We start from the raw sequence: 15,630 nt of genomic DNA on the forward strand, positions 1-15,630 counted from the left end.
AAGGTGTTCAAGGGATACAAGAGCATGGAAAATAAAACTGAAAAAAACAACTCATTTGGAATTGGGTCTTCTTGGGCAAGTAATTGCACTTCCTGGGCCTCAGTGTTCCAGTCTGTGAAATGGAGGCGGAGAAGGGCACCACGACTGCACGTCTCACTGAGTGTGGTCCAGGCGCCTGAATGAGGAATGCCTGCTACCACTCCTCATCTCTTCCATGTCCGATGCCTTCTAGTCCATCAGATGGAGCTACATGCCCCCACCCCAGATTCTCCCTCAGCCTCCAAACAATGTCATCCCATCACTCTGCTGGGATCTGTTTTATTTTCTTGCTGGCTTTGATTACTATATAATGTGATCTTAATTGCTTGTTATTTCTAGCTTCAGCATGCCATCTCCAGGGTAGTGGGGACCTTGTCTGTATCTGCCCACCCCAGCACAGTGCCTGGATGTGCTCAGTAAATATTTTAATGAACAAGCGAATAAATTAATGAATATGGTTTCCTCTTCCCCATCTTTGGACGCTAGGTGTCTTCTATTCCTCAGCACGTGGCCTAGGGGGTAGAAAAGACTCCACCCAAACCCAGAAACCCTGGTGTACTGTTTCCGAGCCCTTTACACGGTCACAGGAGCCCTTCCGCCTGCGTGTAAGGCCCCCCGAGGCCGAAGCACTCTCCAAAGAGATCTGCCGGGGCTAGGACTTGGCCGGCAGGGGCCCCACGCCTGGAAGAGGGCCTAGCACACAGTAGGCCTTCTCAGAGTGTTGGAACAAATGGGTGACAGGCCAGCAGACTGCCGATCCCGGCACCCGAGGGCACCCAGCTGCCCTGTGCGCCTTCCCGGCCCGGGCGCGGGAGCGGCGAGGGCGGGAGTCTTGGCTGTGCTTCTCCCGCCGCCTGGTGCAAACTTTCAAAAGATGCGGCGGCCGCGGCTCCGCCCCTGCACTGTTGGAGGCGGTGGGAGGCGGGGGCGGAGCCGGCGGGCCCGGGCCGGTGGCTCCTCCTCCTCCTCCTCCCGCAGGCGCCGCCGCCGCCTCCCTCCCGGCTCCCGCCCTAGCTGCTGTCCGCCGGCTCGCCCGTACAGCAGCGATGCCCCGGAGCGTCGACCCCGGTCCCGGTCCCTGACCCGCCGCATAATTAGCCTCCGCGCTCCCAGAGCGCGCCGCCGCTAACGCCGCGCCAGACGCAGCGATGGGCAACACGGTGCACCGGACCCTGCCAGGTAAGCCGGGGAGACCTGCCCGGGAGGCGGGCGCCGGGTTTCTCTTCTCCGGGAACCCGCTGGGTGACTCCTGGAGAGCCACCCCACGCCCCTAGAAGCCCTCGGCGTGCAGCGGGCTGGAGTCTCCGCTACCTCCCAGACCCCAGCTCGGCGCGCGCCCAGCGGCTGGGCTTTGCGATCCGGGAGGGCGGGTACCGCGTCCTGGTTACCCTGGGGACCCCAGTCCTCATTCTCCCGGCTTTGGCCAGTTGTGCAAAAAGGGCCGATTGGGCGATGCCGCGCGCCCCCTCGCCTTTGTTCCAGCCCGAGGGCGCTGATGAGCGAGCTCAAGGCGACCTGGGTGGGGGTGACAGGAGCCGGGCTCGCCCGGGCTTCCGACGGCCAGAAGCCACCCGTGGTGCCGAGACTGCAGATGCCGAGAGTGAGGGGTGCTCGCAGGGGCACCCCAGTTTCCCCCGCGGCGAATGCTTTGGCCACGTTCCCACGCGCACCCCGGGTGCGCCCCCCTCTGGTGTCCGCCCCACTGGGGACTCTTTCGCCCCCTCGGAGTCGCTGCTGTAGATTGCGTTAAAATCACCCCAGAATTTCTGGGACCGGAGTAGGCGATCCGGAGCGGGGTAACGGGATAGGAGAAGGCCTTATGGAAAATACCTGGTAATTGTGGGAACAGATTAGCTGTCCTGCGCCCGCGCGCGCCCGTGGAGGCTCAGCGCCCAACACTTTGCATACCCCAGCTCGGTGTGCAAAGAAGCTTCGCGATAAAGATGTGTATCCCAGTTTTACAAATAAAGAAATTGAGTGTCAGAAGAGGTGAAATGACTCACCCAAGGTCACACAGCCAGTTGTGGGAGAATCTGGAGTGGGACCTGTGTCTGTCTGCCTTCCCTCCCCTCATTCGCCCAGGTCTTTGGAAGTATTTTTGTCTTAAGGCTGGGCCTTTGTAGCATCCCTTGAGCAAAAGGTGAGAGGTGTGTGTGTGTGTGTGTGTGTGTTTAAAGCTAAAGACTCGGCTCAGTGGGAAAGCAAGTCAGCTGTGAGGTTAATTTAGTGTGAGGTTCTAGCAGAGACATCTCACCCCATCTCTGCTATAACACTCCCATATAGCTCTCCCTTCTAGGCATGACATGCAGTTAAAGAACAACTTCCCCTGGAGTGGGTTGAAATGGACAGTGCTGAGCCCAGGATTCCCAGGGTCAGCTTATGGAAGAGGAGCCAACTCCTACCTTTACAAGCCTCTGAGCAGCTGCACTCAAGCGTTCAAATTCTCAGAAAGGTGAAGTCACCAGTAGAGTCACCCGCTAGTCAGTGGCAGAGGTGGGATTAGAACGCAGGTCTGCTTACTAGAGGGTGGCCTCTGCCTCCTATGGACAGGGCTATTACTAGGTTTGGGGAGAACCCACCCTTGGGTCAGGAGATATTTGGGGATGTTGGCAAATAGGGCAGCAGATATTCTTGCCACAAAGACTCTGGGATGAGGCACCTCAGCTCAGGCCCCTTTGCTCAGTTTCTTAATTAAAAAAAAAAAATGTTTATACTATTCTAGTAAAAAGCTATTCTGCCACCTGTGGGTCAGCCTTGGGGTGCATAAAGGGACAGACACACCAGGCAGGCTAAATATAGCTGGAGATTTATGTATTCTCCATCCCTCTCAACCCTCTCTCTGTGGGCTGGGCCACCCTAGTCTGGGAGCCTGCAGTTAAGGTTGGTTACCCACTGCGGTGTTTAAGTATGGGGAATTCAGACTCTCCTCTGGTGCTTGAAGCTTGCATTGAGTTTGAGGAAGGGGTCAGAACTGAAATTCCTGAGTCACATCGGATGGCAGGTGCCAAGAATATGAAGGACCGTTTATTGTTTTCCAACCTACCAGTAGAGTTTCTTGCACACCCTATGCTATTTTTTATACCTCTGTGCTTGGCATGTGATGGTCCCCACGCCTGGACTGTCCTTTCTTGTCTAGTCTGTCTTTCCAAATTCAGTGTCGTCACTTCCTCCAGGAAGCCTTCCCTGACCACCCACAATCTCATCCTTTGCTCTGCTACCTGGATACCTTACGTCCCTGCCTGTTCATCGTTGAAATGCCTGCACTGTCATTGCCTGTCTCTGTGACTCTTTGGGGTTCCCTGAGGACAGAGCCCTTGTCTTGATCATCTTGTATCCCTGATTGCCCATCCCAGACACTGGTACCTGGCAAGGGTTCAAACACTGGTGGTGGAGCTCAAATGTTGCCTGAATCTTAGGCTGAAGGAACACTTGGCACAGTCTTGCCCTGTAGAATCTTTGTGCTTTCGTTCTCAGGAAAAGGACACATGCGTGGGGTTCTTTCTGCGGGACTTGAAATAGAGAGCTGGCATTTGCTGAGCACCTGGATTCCATGCCAGGCTTCCTGCATATGTGGCTTCATTTACACGCCAAGCATGCTTCTCCTCAAGGCTTCTGCACTTCCTGATCCCTCTCCCCAGCACATTCTCCTCCCCAGCTCCCGGTAGCTCCCACCAGGCTTCCTTGGGGTCTCTGCTTGAATGAGGGGCCTGCTGTTGCCCCAGCCCCGGCTCACTCCTTCCACCCTGCTTTAAGTTTCTCTTCAGCATGTATCACCATGTGACACGCTGTATGTGTAGTCAGCAGTTTCTTTTCTGTCTCCCCCAGGGAGATTTTGTCTGTTTTGTTCACAGCTATCCGTTCAGCACCTGGAGCAGTGGCTAGTAGATAGTAAATAAGTACAGTGAGTACATGTTGAATGCATGGAAGAACATCCCTGCGATGTAGGCACTCTCATCCCCAAATTACAGTGGAGAAACCAAGACTCAGAGAGGTAGAGTGGCTTGTCCCATCCCACACAGTTCACCCAGCCGGTAGACCTGGGATTGCCATCTAGGTTAATTTCTCTCCAAAGTCCTGCATTCTTATTCCGACATGCTGTGTTCTCCCAGCCCCTGATTTAGATAATATTTATTGGATTCCCCACCATGCACGTGGCAGGCTACACTGCACAATAAGGAAATGCCAAAGAAAGGGAAGGTTCTTTATGATGGATTGTGGAAGCCTTGCAGCAGCTCTTGCAGAGTGCATCAGCATATTCAGAGAAATGCCCTTTAAACAGAACTGTGCTGCACAGGCCTTCACATCTACTAAGCTCCTACTGTGTGCTCTATGTTCTCTTTCCAGCTGCAACTCACCCTTGCAAAGTAAGGTGCCACTTTCCTCCATTTTAAAGAGATTAAGACCCTTTGCCTACAGTTAGGCAGTGGCAAAGCTGGACATAGAAGACTGAGACCTGCCTGACTCCTAATGCCATGTATTCCTTCTCTCTCGACTTCCTTAGCCTTAATCTGGGTTTTTTGAAGAAGGAAAAAAAGTGTAAGCAGGTGGGGATAGAGAAGGGCAGCATTCCAGGATGAGGGTAAGCGGAGGTGGAGGGAGGGACTCAGCCCCTTCTCCTAATGGCACATTCCAATCCCTTCCCTCTCGCCTCTGGGGCTCACCCGCAGCTCTGGTTGGAGAACAGACTAAATTCAAACTACACATTGGGTTTAATCATTAAGTTGGCCCACGCTTGACCAAACCAACAGCTTTTTCATCTTAGCTCAATAACGGGGCCTCCCGAAGCTTTGGAGCGAGGAAAGTGTGTTCATCCCACTCTATACCAGGCCCTTTGTCAAGGGCTTTACCCACAGTACCTATATGAAATCCTCATAACAACCCTTTGGAGGGACTATATTTATCCCCATTTTACAGGGCAGCAAATGGAGGCTCAGGAAGGTCAAGCACACAGAGTAAGGGGAGAAGCAGTCTCCCCTCACCTATATGGACAGTCTGCAAGTGCTGCACCCAGACAAAGAAGCGCTCCCTACCCCAGACACTCTGACACCCTGCCTTGCAGAGCCCCTTTCTGTTTGGCGCAGATAAAGGGCCATGTGGATGCTGGGCCTACCCAGGACACATCTGCTGCTCCCTGGCTTCCTATCTGAGCCACGGGTAGTGAAGCTCCCGGGGCCTGGCAGCCACTGTTTTCCCTGGATCTGGACTTTCTCATCTCTTGGGAGGACAGTGACCCTTGTCACACTCCTTCCATCCATGGCAATACTGCATGGATGGCCCATGGAGTGATATTCCCTTTTCTCTTTCTCCCTCTCCTCCTCCTTTCTCAGTCACAGCTTCACGTTCAGTTGGGCTTTCCTTGCTTGTCTTGCTCCATCTTCCCCTCATCCCACCAGGTCCTTAAGAACCACCTGTATCAGTGATTTCATAGAATCAGAATCGCTTGCTACCCTCATAAGCTGGCCCTAGTGGAAGGGGCCAACATGCCCTAACAGAATGGGACACTTGGTTAGTTACATCACTAGAGAGCGCAAAGTACTGCTACCCTGTGACTCAGATGGAAGGTCAGCACCCAACACTGGCAAGGCCTGGCCACCAGACCATGTGGTCTCACCACTGTGGGCGGTGGCCAGCTGTAAAAATCACAGAGAATTTTAAAGTCTGGTGCATTTATATAGTAAGCGTATTTTTGATTCATAAACTTTTGCTTCAGTTGCACATGCAGGTGTGTTTGAGATGCATGTGTGTTGTGTGTGTCGCCATGTAAAATCCATTTCTTTTCCTCGGTGGCAGCGGGAGTCACTGAGAGTTGGAAGGGCCTGGCCTACAGCAGTGCAAGGTTGGTGTTAACGGTGTTAGATTCAGATCTTACAGTCAAGCTGCCTGGGTTCAAATTTCAGCTCAGCCAATTCCCAATGGCATGACCTCTCTGTGCCTGTTTCCTCCCCATGAAACAGGGAGACCAGAGGTAGCTCCTTCATGTGTGGTGGGGATGAGAATTACGTGGAATAGAGAAAGTGAGTGTTCAATGCATGCCCAGGATGGTAGCCATCATGGTTCTGGGAAGAGAGGCCTCAGGCCTGCTCCTGGGGTCCCTGCATGGGGCTGGCTGACAGATGCCCTTCACAGCTTGCCTTGAAAGCCCTGCGCCAGGGGACTGCAATCCTCCAACCAAGGGGCTGAAGATGAGGAGATGCCCCTTTCCTGTGCATTTACAGTTCTCCTGTGTTCACCAAACCTCCAGCCAGGGTCCATGTTGGGCAGGGGAACACAGCCTGGGTTTAGGGACTCAACTTCTAGCCGGAGAGACCCACAAGGATGCAGTAGTGAACAGTACAAGGTGGTAGGGGAGCTCAGGGAGTTGCGAGAGCCCAGAAGAAGATGCAGGGGAGGCTTCCTGGAGGAGGTGCTCTCTGTCTAGCTGAGACCAGAAAGAAGAGACATCATCTAGGAGAAGGGAGTGAGAAAGGCTGTCAGGGCACCATGTGCAAAGGCCTGAGGGAGGGAGAATAGCCAAGTGTGGGGAGCTGTGGAGTTCTGAGGACCTCAGTGCAAATGGGGATGGGATGTGAGGTCACAGCAGTGGGAAAGGCTGGAGAGGGGAAACTGGGGTAGGAGAAGGCTTCTTGCAGAGCAGGCTGCAGTCAGGAGGCTTCAATTTCTCAGCTGCCACACTCCCAACCGGGATAATTTGCTGTGTTTCCCAGCAGGGTATTGCATTTTCCCTGGGCTGGACCTCAAGGGCCACTCAGAACAGACTGTTTAATCTACCCCACGGAGAAGAGTCAGCTCTGCCCCTTTTTTGGACCAAAGGGCTTTCTGTACTTGTGGTGCTCTCTGAGGGCTTAAAATAGAAGCCCAGAAGCCAGGTGTGTGGTTAGAGCTTAAAGCAGAGGGAAGAGGGAGGGCACCAGGTCGCAACCTAGCAGTTAGCATGCGCTCACCTGGGCAGCATTGTGGGGTAGGTCCGAGCTTCTGCACACCTGCCCTGCGCCTGGCCCTTTATCTGTTCTGTCCCATTAAAACCATCATGAGAGCCTTACAAGGCAGTCTTCTCATGTCACAGAAGGGGAAACTGAGGCTCAGATGGGTAGTGAGACCTGCCTGGCTCACTTGGCCAGGAAGTAGCAGAGAGAATAGGATCCCAGGCACGCCGGGCTCCACAGCCCTTCCCCTCCATCCCATGGGCACTGCACCCTGGGGACTCCTGGGGCTCCTCTTGCCAACTTGCTGCTGCCCCTTGTCCTCATCCTGAGCACCTGAGCCCCACCCTTCTTGCAGATGCACCCCCTTTGCCCTCTGAAGATAAATTACTTCTGTCCATAGCATCCAAAATAAAGCCGCACCTGGAGAAGCCTCCTACCCCTGCCCACCTCACCCTAGGCCTGTAGACTCTGGAACTCAAAAGCTAGATGTTGCCTCTGGGAATCTTGCTCGAGAGGAGAAGGGGTGAGCTTGAGTTCTGTGCTCCTTTTTCCCACCCAACTAAGACTCAGGCCCCTGACTAGTCTGCCTGGTAAAAACTGGCCCATGCTGCCACCCCAAGACCCCTTGGCAAGCATCACAGTGCCCCCAACATCTTCCCTGGGCCCAGGGTGCTTGCAGATCCTTTCCCCATCCTGGACCTCCAGGCAGTCCCTACCAGTCAGTGAGTAAGGGCCCAAGCGAGGGCAAGAGCCCTGTCATCCAGGCCTGCAACTTTCCTGCAGGTGAGGAGCGTCCTGTCCCCATGCTGTGCCCCCAGCAGCAGAGTAACCGCACAGGCTGGGGTCCTTCCTTCTCAGGCCTGAGTCTGGGCCTCGCTCCTTGTTAGCCAGACAAGTGACCTAACCTCTCTAAGCCTTGGTTTCCTCTTCTGTGGAAAGGGGAGAGTGATGTTACCTCTCGGGAATGCCAAGTGTCTAGCAGATAGTAAGTGCTCATACGTAGCACCTGCTAGGATTATGTATTCACTGGGAGATGAGCCCCTGCTTCACACTGAGCTTAGGATTGGGTGCTCTCAAGGGAGACAGACACAAAAGCATAATAATAACCGCTAACTTGTATTACGTAGCCCGTCTGTGCCAGACAGCGTTCTCAGCAGGTGTGTGCCTGCCTATCAGGACAGGCCCTGTGAGAGGGCTCCTATTATTAGTGCCCCAACTCTTGGGAGACCATAGGCACAGAGGGGGAAGGTAACTTCCCCAAGGAACACAGCGCAAGCAGTCCAACTTGATTCTAACCAGAGGGAAGGAATGTCAGTGTGGAAGGGAATGGAGGGTCATGGGGACCCTCCACATTGGGGACATTTCCCTTTTGCACTGGAAGCCTTCATCATATTTAGCAGAAATCTGTAAGCGTTTAGAAATCTTGGCGGATTCATTTCTAATTGCTCACCTAGTTGTTTTAGTTTTGTTTGTCTCATTGCATCTCTAGGCATGGCAGGGTGGGGGCACTCTCCAGGCAGCTGTGGAGGATTCCCAGTCCCCAAGGTCTGGCATGTGGATCTCAACCCCCTGCCAAGGTAGGTCAGGGGAAAGCTGATGCCCTGAGGTCTTTCTGGGCAGCAAAACCAAGGCCATGCCATCCCCAGGGAAGCAGAGTCTCCAGCAACATAGCCTGGGGGACCGCGCTGGCCTGAGAGCTGCCTGCAGACCTGAAGGGGAAGGGGGGCACTGTGGACCCAATGCAGTCATGACCAGTGTGTAGACATCATAGGAGAGCAGATTCCAGTTCAGCCGAAGGAGGAACTTTCTAACTGTGGGAACTGTCTGGAACTGGAAAGCGGGGAGAGCGTGCCTGTCACTGGAGTGCACAGGTGTTTAGTCCAGCTGGGACTGACATGGTTCTTGCAGAGGCCCTGGAGCGTCCAATGCATCCCAGATGAATTATCCACGAAGACACCTTTTGATCCTGGGGTCTTCCAGGGAATGCTTCTCAGTGCCCATCTGCCGAATGCCTGCAGAGCCCTTCACATCTTTTTTTCTTTTTTTTTCATGTTTTTGAGACAGAGTCTTGCTCTGTTACCCAGGTTGGAGTGCAGCGGCACGATCTTAGCTCACTGCAACCTTCACCTCCTGGGTCCAAGTGATTCTTCTGCTTCAGCCTCCCGAGTAGCTGGGACTACAGGCGCCTGCTACCAGGCCCAGCTAACTTTTTGTATTTTTAGGAGAGACGGGGTTTCACCATGTTGGCCAGCCTGGCCTCGAACTCCTGACCTCAGGTGATCCACCTGCCTTGGCCTCCCAAAATGCTGGGATTACAGGCATGAGGCACCGTGCCCGGCGCCCTTCACATCTTTCACTTAGACAGTCCCCCTTCCAGTTCTGCATGGTGGAGGGTTTAGCCCCACTCTATCGATCAGAACATATAAGGCACAGAACAATGACGCCACCTGCCTCAGTCCAGGTCTCTTACCTCCCTGTGTCTGCCCAGCCTCAGAACTTTCAGACAGCAGCAGGTGTTTCTGACCAGAGTTTGGGACAGCCATCCCTGGACAGCAGGCCCAGCCCACTCATCCCTTCTTCTCCCTTCATCTTATTGCAAGAACCCAGGGCAGCCCAGAGCTGGCCTCTAGCCTCACCTCTGGGCAGGGGGTAAGTTCTTTAATGAGTAAGCTATTTGGGGAAATGGGTGGGGTGGAGGTGTCCTGGGCAGTATTGGCACTTGGCAGAATGCCCACAGCTATTAAACAGTGTATTTCGTTTACATCCTCAACATTACACATTGTTTATATCACAATTGCGTCCCTCAGGCACGTGTTTTCTTTCCTTTTGCCACAAGGATGATGGATTTATGAGATGGGTCAGCAGTATACTCAGTGTCTCCACGGCCAGGTCTGCTGGGTAACTTTCCAGTCTGAACAGTCAGATCTCCACACCTCAGAAAAGCTTCCCTTCCCTTAAGGTTTGGGACCATTCAAGGGCAGGATGTGGCAGAGTGGAATTTCCACATCTCTGCAGGAACTTCAGCCCTGCAGTTAGGTCACTCAGGGGTTTGTTCCCAGGACCAGTGGGTGCTCAGAATCCCCTGTCCCAGCTCCCATTTGGCAGATGGGGTTACTGAGGACCATAGCCTGGCACAAGGTCACAAGGTGATAACAAATGAGGTCTTTTGCTGGACTCTCAAGAGAGGTGGTGGAAAGAGGATTGGTTTGGAGGCAGTCCCAAGTGTGAATCTTAGTTCCACAGTATCTAAGCTGTATGATCCTGGGCAATTCTGTTCCTCCCTGAGCTGCCCTGTTCTCATCTTTAGGATGGGGATAATGACAGCCCCTCCCTCCCTCGTGGGGCTGCCATGAGGAATAAACAGGAGATGCTAGAAGTCCAAACCCAGCACAAGGTGGGAACTCTGTAAGTGGCCATTACAATTTTTCCTTGGAGGCAAGGAATCTGTGCTTCCAAAATTGATCTGTGGTAGGACCAAGTAGTCCTGCTCTAGACTATTGGAGTCTACCCCTCACGTCCCCGTGATAGGTGACTGGTTGTCTAGTGAACAGTTCTGCATGATGACCAACAGCATGCGTGGGCTTTGCATTCAGACCCGCGTCCGGTCCTCACCCTGCTGCTTATCTGCCTCATGAACTTGTGCCAGCCCCTTACCCTCTCTGGGCCTAATGTCCCCATTTGCGAAATGGGCTCATAGGGCTATAGAGAGGCCCAGTGAACCAAGGACTGTCTATCATCAGAACTTAGGATACATGAGATGGAGATTCTAATCAGGGCTCCAGAGTGTGCCTTTCCAAGAACGTAGCCCTTTACCTCTTGGGGAAGGGAGCAGAAGTCCGTGTGGGCTTCCTGTAGGCATCCTCAGTCCACACTCATCTGCTCTCATGGGCCCTTCAGGCATTTGGGGGAAGACCTGCGTGGTGGGTGAAGGGGAGAAAGAAGAGAAGGCTATATCTTTGGAGAAGGATGAGACATGAATCAGTGTTACTTCCTGGGGAGCCTCAGAGCCGAGCATGGCTGGGAAGGAGATGGCATTAGTTGACCTACCTTGTGTCAGGCACTGTGCTCTCCCCCTTCCCTGCAGGGATGACTTCCGCACTTTGCCAGCAGGAGTCACAGCATCTTCGTCCCAGCCTTGGGAGCCAGGCAGGTATGGGTCCAAACACCCACGCCACAATTCCTGGTTGTGAGCAGCTCTCCCAGCCTCTCTGAGCCACGCTGCTCCCTGGCAGGGGGTCTGGTAGCGGTCACCTCTTCCAGCACCATCAGGATTGTCTGCTGGGAGGTCTGCCTCTTCCATCAGGCCCTACCCCCAATTCTTTTGCAGGCCTCAGGGACACTCAGCCCTGGGGCTCCATCCCCCTGCTGTAATCAGTCACTTGCTTCCTTTTTTAGATCTTTTGCTTATTGTTCATCCCAAGTTCTGCCAAACTGTGGCCTTTGAGTAGCTCAAAACAAGCTGATTGATGACATCCACCACCACCCCTGCCCCACCCCCAGAGAAAACTTCCTTCCTCCGACCAAGCCAGGGTATTGCTCACCCTCTGTGCCAGAAGGTGGATTAAGCTACTTTTACATAGTCTAGCTTTTTTCTTGCGAGTTAGGACGTGAGAGACCCTGGGGCCAGCAAACATTTTGCCCAACTGTTGAGGTTGTGAAGAACATGTCCTCGGTCCAGGAGCAAGAACACCATTGCTCCAGGGGAGCTAGGGCCAGTGGGTCTGTTGCTCCAAAAATCCTGACTTTCGGGCCCTGCAGGTGCTCTCCTGGGGCTGAGGTTGGTCGCAGCCAGGCTTCTGGGCACCACCCAGGCTGGGGGTGTGGCTGTCCTCAAAGCAAAGAGAAGGAGAAACGGCAGGCCTGGCAACCTCAGCCAGCTTATCACTGGGCAGCTGCCAGAGGCTGCCAGGAGGAGAAGCAGGCGCCAAGGGGCAGGACTGTGTCAGCCGTTGGAAGAGACTTTCAAAACCTGGACTGTTTTGCTCACTCCTGCCACACTGGGTCACTTTGACTGGCAGGGAAGAAAGGAAGGCCCAGGGTTTAAATCTCATTCTTCAGAGAGGTGGATCCACAGGGGTTTCTTTCCTGCTCCAAACCCTTCAGTGGCCCTCAGAGCCTTCTGGAGGACTTTAACCTCCCCTGCATTGCCTTTAAGACCCTTTGTGATACCGCCCCGACTCCCACTACACCCTCCCCTATCCCTTCTGCCCCGTCCTCCTTGCAGTTCCCCAGTACTCTCAGCTCATTCTCATCTCCAGGCCTTTGCTGGTGCTGTTCCCTCTGCCTGAAACACACTTCCCCATCCTTACCATCCTCCCAGCCCTGCTTCCCTCAGTCTGCAGAGCAGCTCTCCTGAGAAGCAGTCACCACTGCCCTGGCCCTCCCTGGCCACCACCCTGTGCAGTCATGGGGTCTGCTTATATGTCCATCCTTGAGGCTGGTCTCTCAGCTCAAGGGGGCAGGAACAGTGTGTGACTCGTCAGTGCATGTACCCGGCAGCCAGTGCGGGCCCTGGCCGGGAGCAGATGCTTTGTAAATGTCAGATGAAGGAGGAAGTGATGTACTCGAGAAGGAATGAGGGCACATCCCCCCCACCTCTCAGTGCAGCAGGGCCCTAGCCCTCTCACTGGCCGGCGCCTCTGAAGTTGGAGTTTCCTGGATCCCTTTATCAAGAAGAGACCTCAGTCAAGGGGCCTGGCAGAGGGCTGGAGTCAGCTTGGGAATCCCAGCCCCAGCTGAGCATGCTTTGAGGGGGTGTCAGGATGACCTCACCCTCTGGGAACTCTCGCCTCAGAGCCCACTCAAGCTGAGAGGTCTGCCACTTAGGCCTGGATGGAGTGGGCTTTTCTCCCCACACGCAGCATCATGACCTCTGGCCTCTCTCTGGGATGTCCTTGCAGCTGTCGTCGGGATTGTGTTTGCAAAGCAAAGAGGGCAGGGTGGCAGTTTCCAGCGTGGGCTGGCGCCCTTCCCTTGGGGGTGCTGGCTGACCAAGGCCTCTGAAACAGGGAACAAAGTCCCAGTAAAGCTACTGTCTCCTGAGTGCCTGTCACTGCCCCATTTGGCAGAGGTGAGGAAAGGTTGGTTATTTTTTTTTTTCTTTTCTTTTTCCCCCTTTTTGAGATGGAAGTCTCTCTCTGTTGCCCAGGCTGGAGTGCAGTGGCACCATCTCAGCTCACTGGAACCTCCGCCTCCTCGGTTCAAGTGATTTTCCTACCTCAGGCTCTCGAGTAGCCGGGATTACAAGTGCCTCCCACTATGCCCAGCTAATGTTTATATTTTTTCACAGTTTCACCATATTGGCCAGGCTGGTCTCGAACTCCTGACCTCAGGTGATCTGTCAGCCTCCGCCTCCCAAAGTGCTGGGATTACAGGCATGAGCCACCATGCTCGGCCTGGTTATATATTTTTTTTAGCCCACTTTTTTTCTTGAGACCCTGTCTTAAGAAAGAGATGGAGGTGAGGGGCTTACCCAGTGGTTGGACTTGTTATTTCCCATGGGGAAGAGAAGGTAAGCATCAACCTCAAGATCACACAGTTAATAAATAAATAACCAATGGAAAATGGAACTCTGTTGGCAAAGGTGACCGATATCTTGGCCCCTCTGGATATGGCTGGAAGCCTTGCTAAATACCAGCCTTGCCTTTTCCTCTCTCTAAAGCACAGCCTGCTCCCCTCAGCCCACACATGAGCACCGTGTACCTTCTTACTGCCAACAGTGCTGGTTTGCGTTTTGCACTTGGGTAAATGTCGTTTGAACCAGACATTTCTCACTCAAGGTCTACAATCCAAAGATGCGTGTCGTAAAGGTCCAGGTCCAGGAAGCCCCTGAAGTTGAACATGAGATTGTGCATGGAGTTTGGGTATGTTTCTGGGGAGAAAGCATCTATAGCTTTTATTGCTTCTCAAGGTCCATGAACCATTCCCCACGCCCCACCAACCTAAAGGTTATGGCAGCTGCCCTGAAGAAGGGATGGGATGGAAGAAAGGGCATGAGCCTGGTCCTCTCAGACCCTCGGTTTCCTCATCTGGGAAATCAAGTTGGTAAAACCCACTCTGCAGGGTTTTCCTGAAGATTAAACTCAATAAACCAAGACATATACCCAGTACATAGCAGAGGCTCAATGAAACGCCAGTGTAATCCTCATGTTCAAAGGAAGAGGCAGAATAGACCATTCTCCCATTTGGCAATTCCCTTTCCTGGTGGAGAGGAATCTGCTGAAAACCTCAGCCAGCATGCCATCTGCGGAACGCCAGCAGGCTGGAAGCCGGCATCTCAGGGCCAGAGTATCAGGAGCTGTTGCTTCCTGCCATCCTCCTGACAGTGACTGCCATTTCCTTGGGCTCTTTTTAGATCAAAGGAAGGGCCGGGATGGGGAGATGAGTGAGGATCATTCAGGGGGTGGCACAAGGCGCATTTGGGACGCCTGCTGGGATGGCTTAAAAATAGGCCTCTGTCCTTGGACAGCAAGGGGAAGCAACCCCAGGGTTTTCAAGAGGCCTCTGCTGGCCAAGGTTATGAGCCCTCCACGGCAGAAATGTTTCAGAATGTGTTTTCCCAGCTGCCACAGGTAGGCATCTCTGACCCAGGAATAAACCTTTCCCAGTCAAAGGAACTAAATAAGGCGGTTAAAAGAGAAGATGAACTGTTCAATGAGCACCTACTACATGCCACACGCTGTGTGTCTGATGAGTTTTCTCTGTGTCATCCTCACAACAACATTGCAGGGTAGAGATGACACTTCCTACTTTTCTAGGTTGTTGGGGGTTGGGGGAAGGGGATAGAGAAGTTAAGTATCGACCTCAAGATCACACAGCTAATAAATAAGCAAAACCAGAATTTAAAGTCAGGTCTGACTCCAAGCCTGTGCTCTTTTTAACCACCTCTCAAACTGTGATGTAGACATAGGAAGCATGAAAGAGATGGAGGTGAGGGGCTTACCCAGTGGTTGGACTTGTTATTTCCCATGGGGAAGAGAAGGGAATAGCTATTTATTGAACATCTACTATGTGCTGGGACTTCTGCTTCGATTTTTCTGTGTTCTCACTGGCCCTGGCAGCAGCCTCAGACTGGGGTTTAAGGTCACATGCCATTTACAGATGACAAAACTGCAGCTCTGAGAGGTACGGTGACTTGCTCAAAGGCTCTGAGACAAATCAGTAGCAAAGCACAGGCTTTAGACAAGAGCGCATGATGTAAACCTCAGAGCCACCCAGGGAGCAGTTCTTATGTTTACCTGCCTTCCAGAAAGACTTGCCCAAGACTGGGCAGTGGTGACCCTGACAGCCAAAGCAGAGTTCCCTCCTCCCTAACCACCCACAGCCACTCATCGCCCACCCTCCAAATCTCTGCCCATGCCTTTGGAGTCCGGACACTGTTTCCTTGGCTAACTGCTGGAAAGACTCTCCGCTCTGGTCTTGGTGGGGCTGGAGCAGCCTGTGATTAATCATGGAGGTTAGGCCAGGTGTGGTGGCTCATGCCTGTAATCCCAGCACTTTGGGAAGCTTAGGTGGGTGGATTGCTTGAGCCCAGGCGTTCAGCACCAGCCCCAGCAACCCTGTCTCTACAAAAAAAATAAAAGAAATTAGCCAGGTGTGGAGGCACACACCTGTAGTCCTAGTTACTTGGGAGGCTGAGGCAGGAGAATCACTTGAGTTCAAGAGTTTG

At 53.4% G+C, this 15,630-nt stretch overlaps 1 protein-coding gene across 1 annotated transcript in view; it reads left to right on the plus strand.

The window, feature by feature from the left end:
* Positions 1–1,039: 1,039 nt before the first annotated feature.
* NEURL1B (neuralized E3 ubiquitin protein ligase 1B) overlaps positions 1,040–15,630 on the plus strand; it is a 42,477-nt gene continuing 27,886 nt past the window's right edge. The window contains exon 1 of the mRNA XM_035290524.3: positions 1,040–1,218. Within this exon, the coding sequence (XP_035146415.1) occupies positions 1,188–1,218 (31 nt within the window). The 5' untranslated portion in view covers positions 1,040–1,187. The remainder of the gene's footprint in view (positions 1,219–15,630) is intronic.

Source organism: Callithrix jacchus, chromosome 2, assembly GCF_049354715.1.
Source record: "Callithrix jacchus isolate 240 chromosome 2, calJac240_pri, whole genome shotgun sequence".
Classification (NCBI taxonomy): Eukaryota; Metazoa; Chordata; class Mammalia; order Primates; family Cebidae; genus Callithrix; species Callithrix jacchus.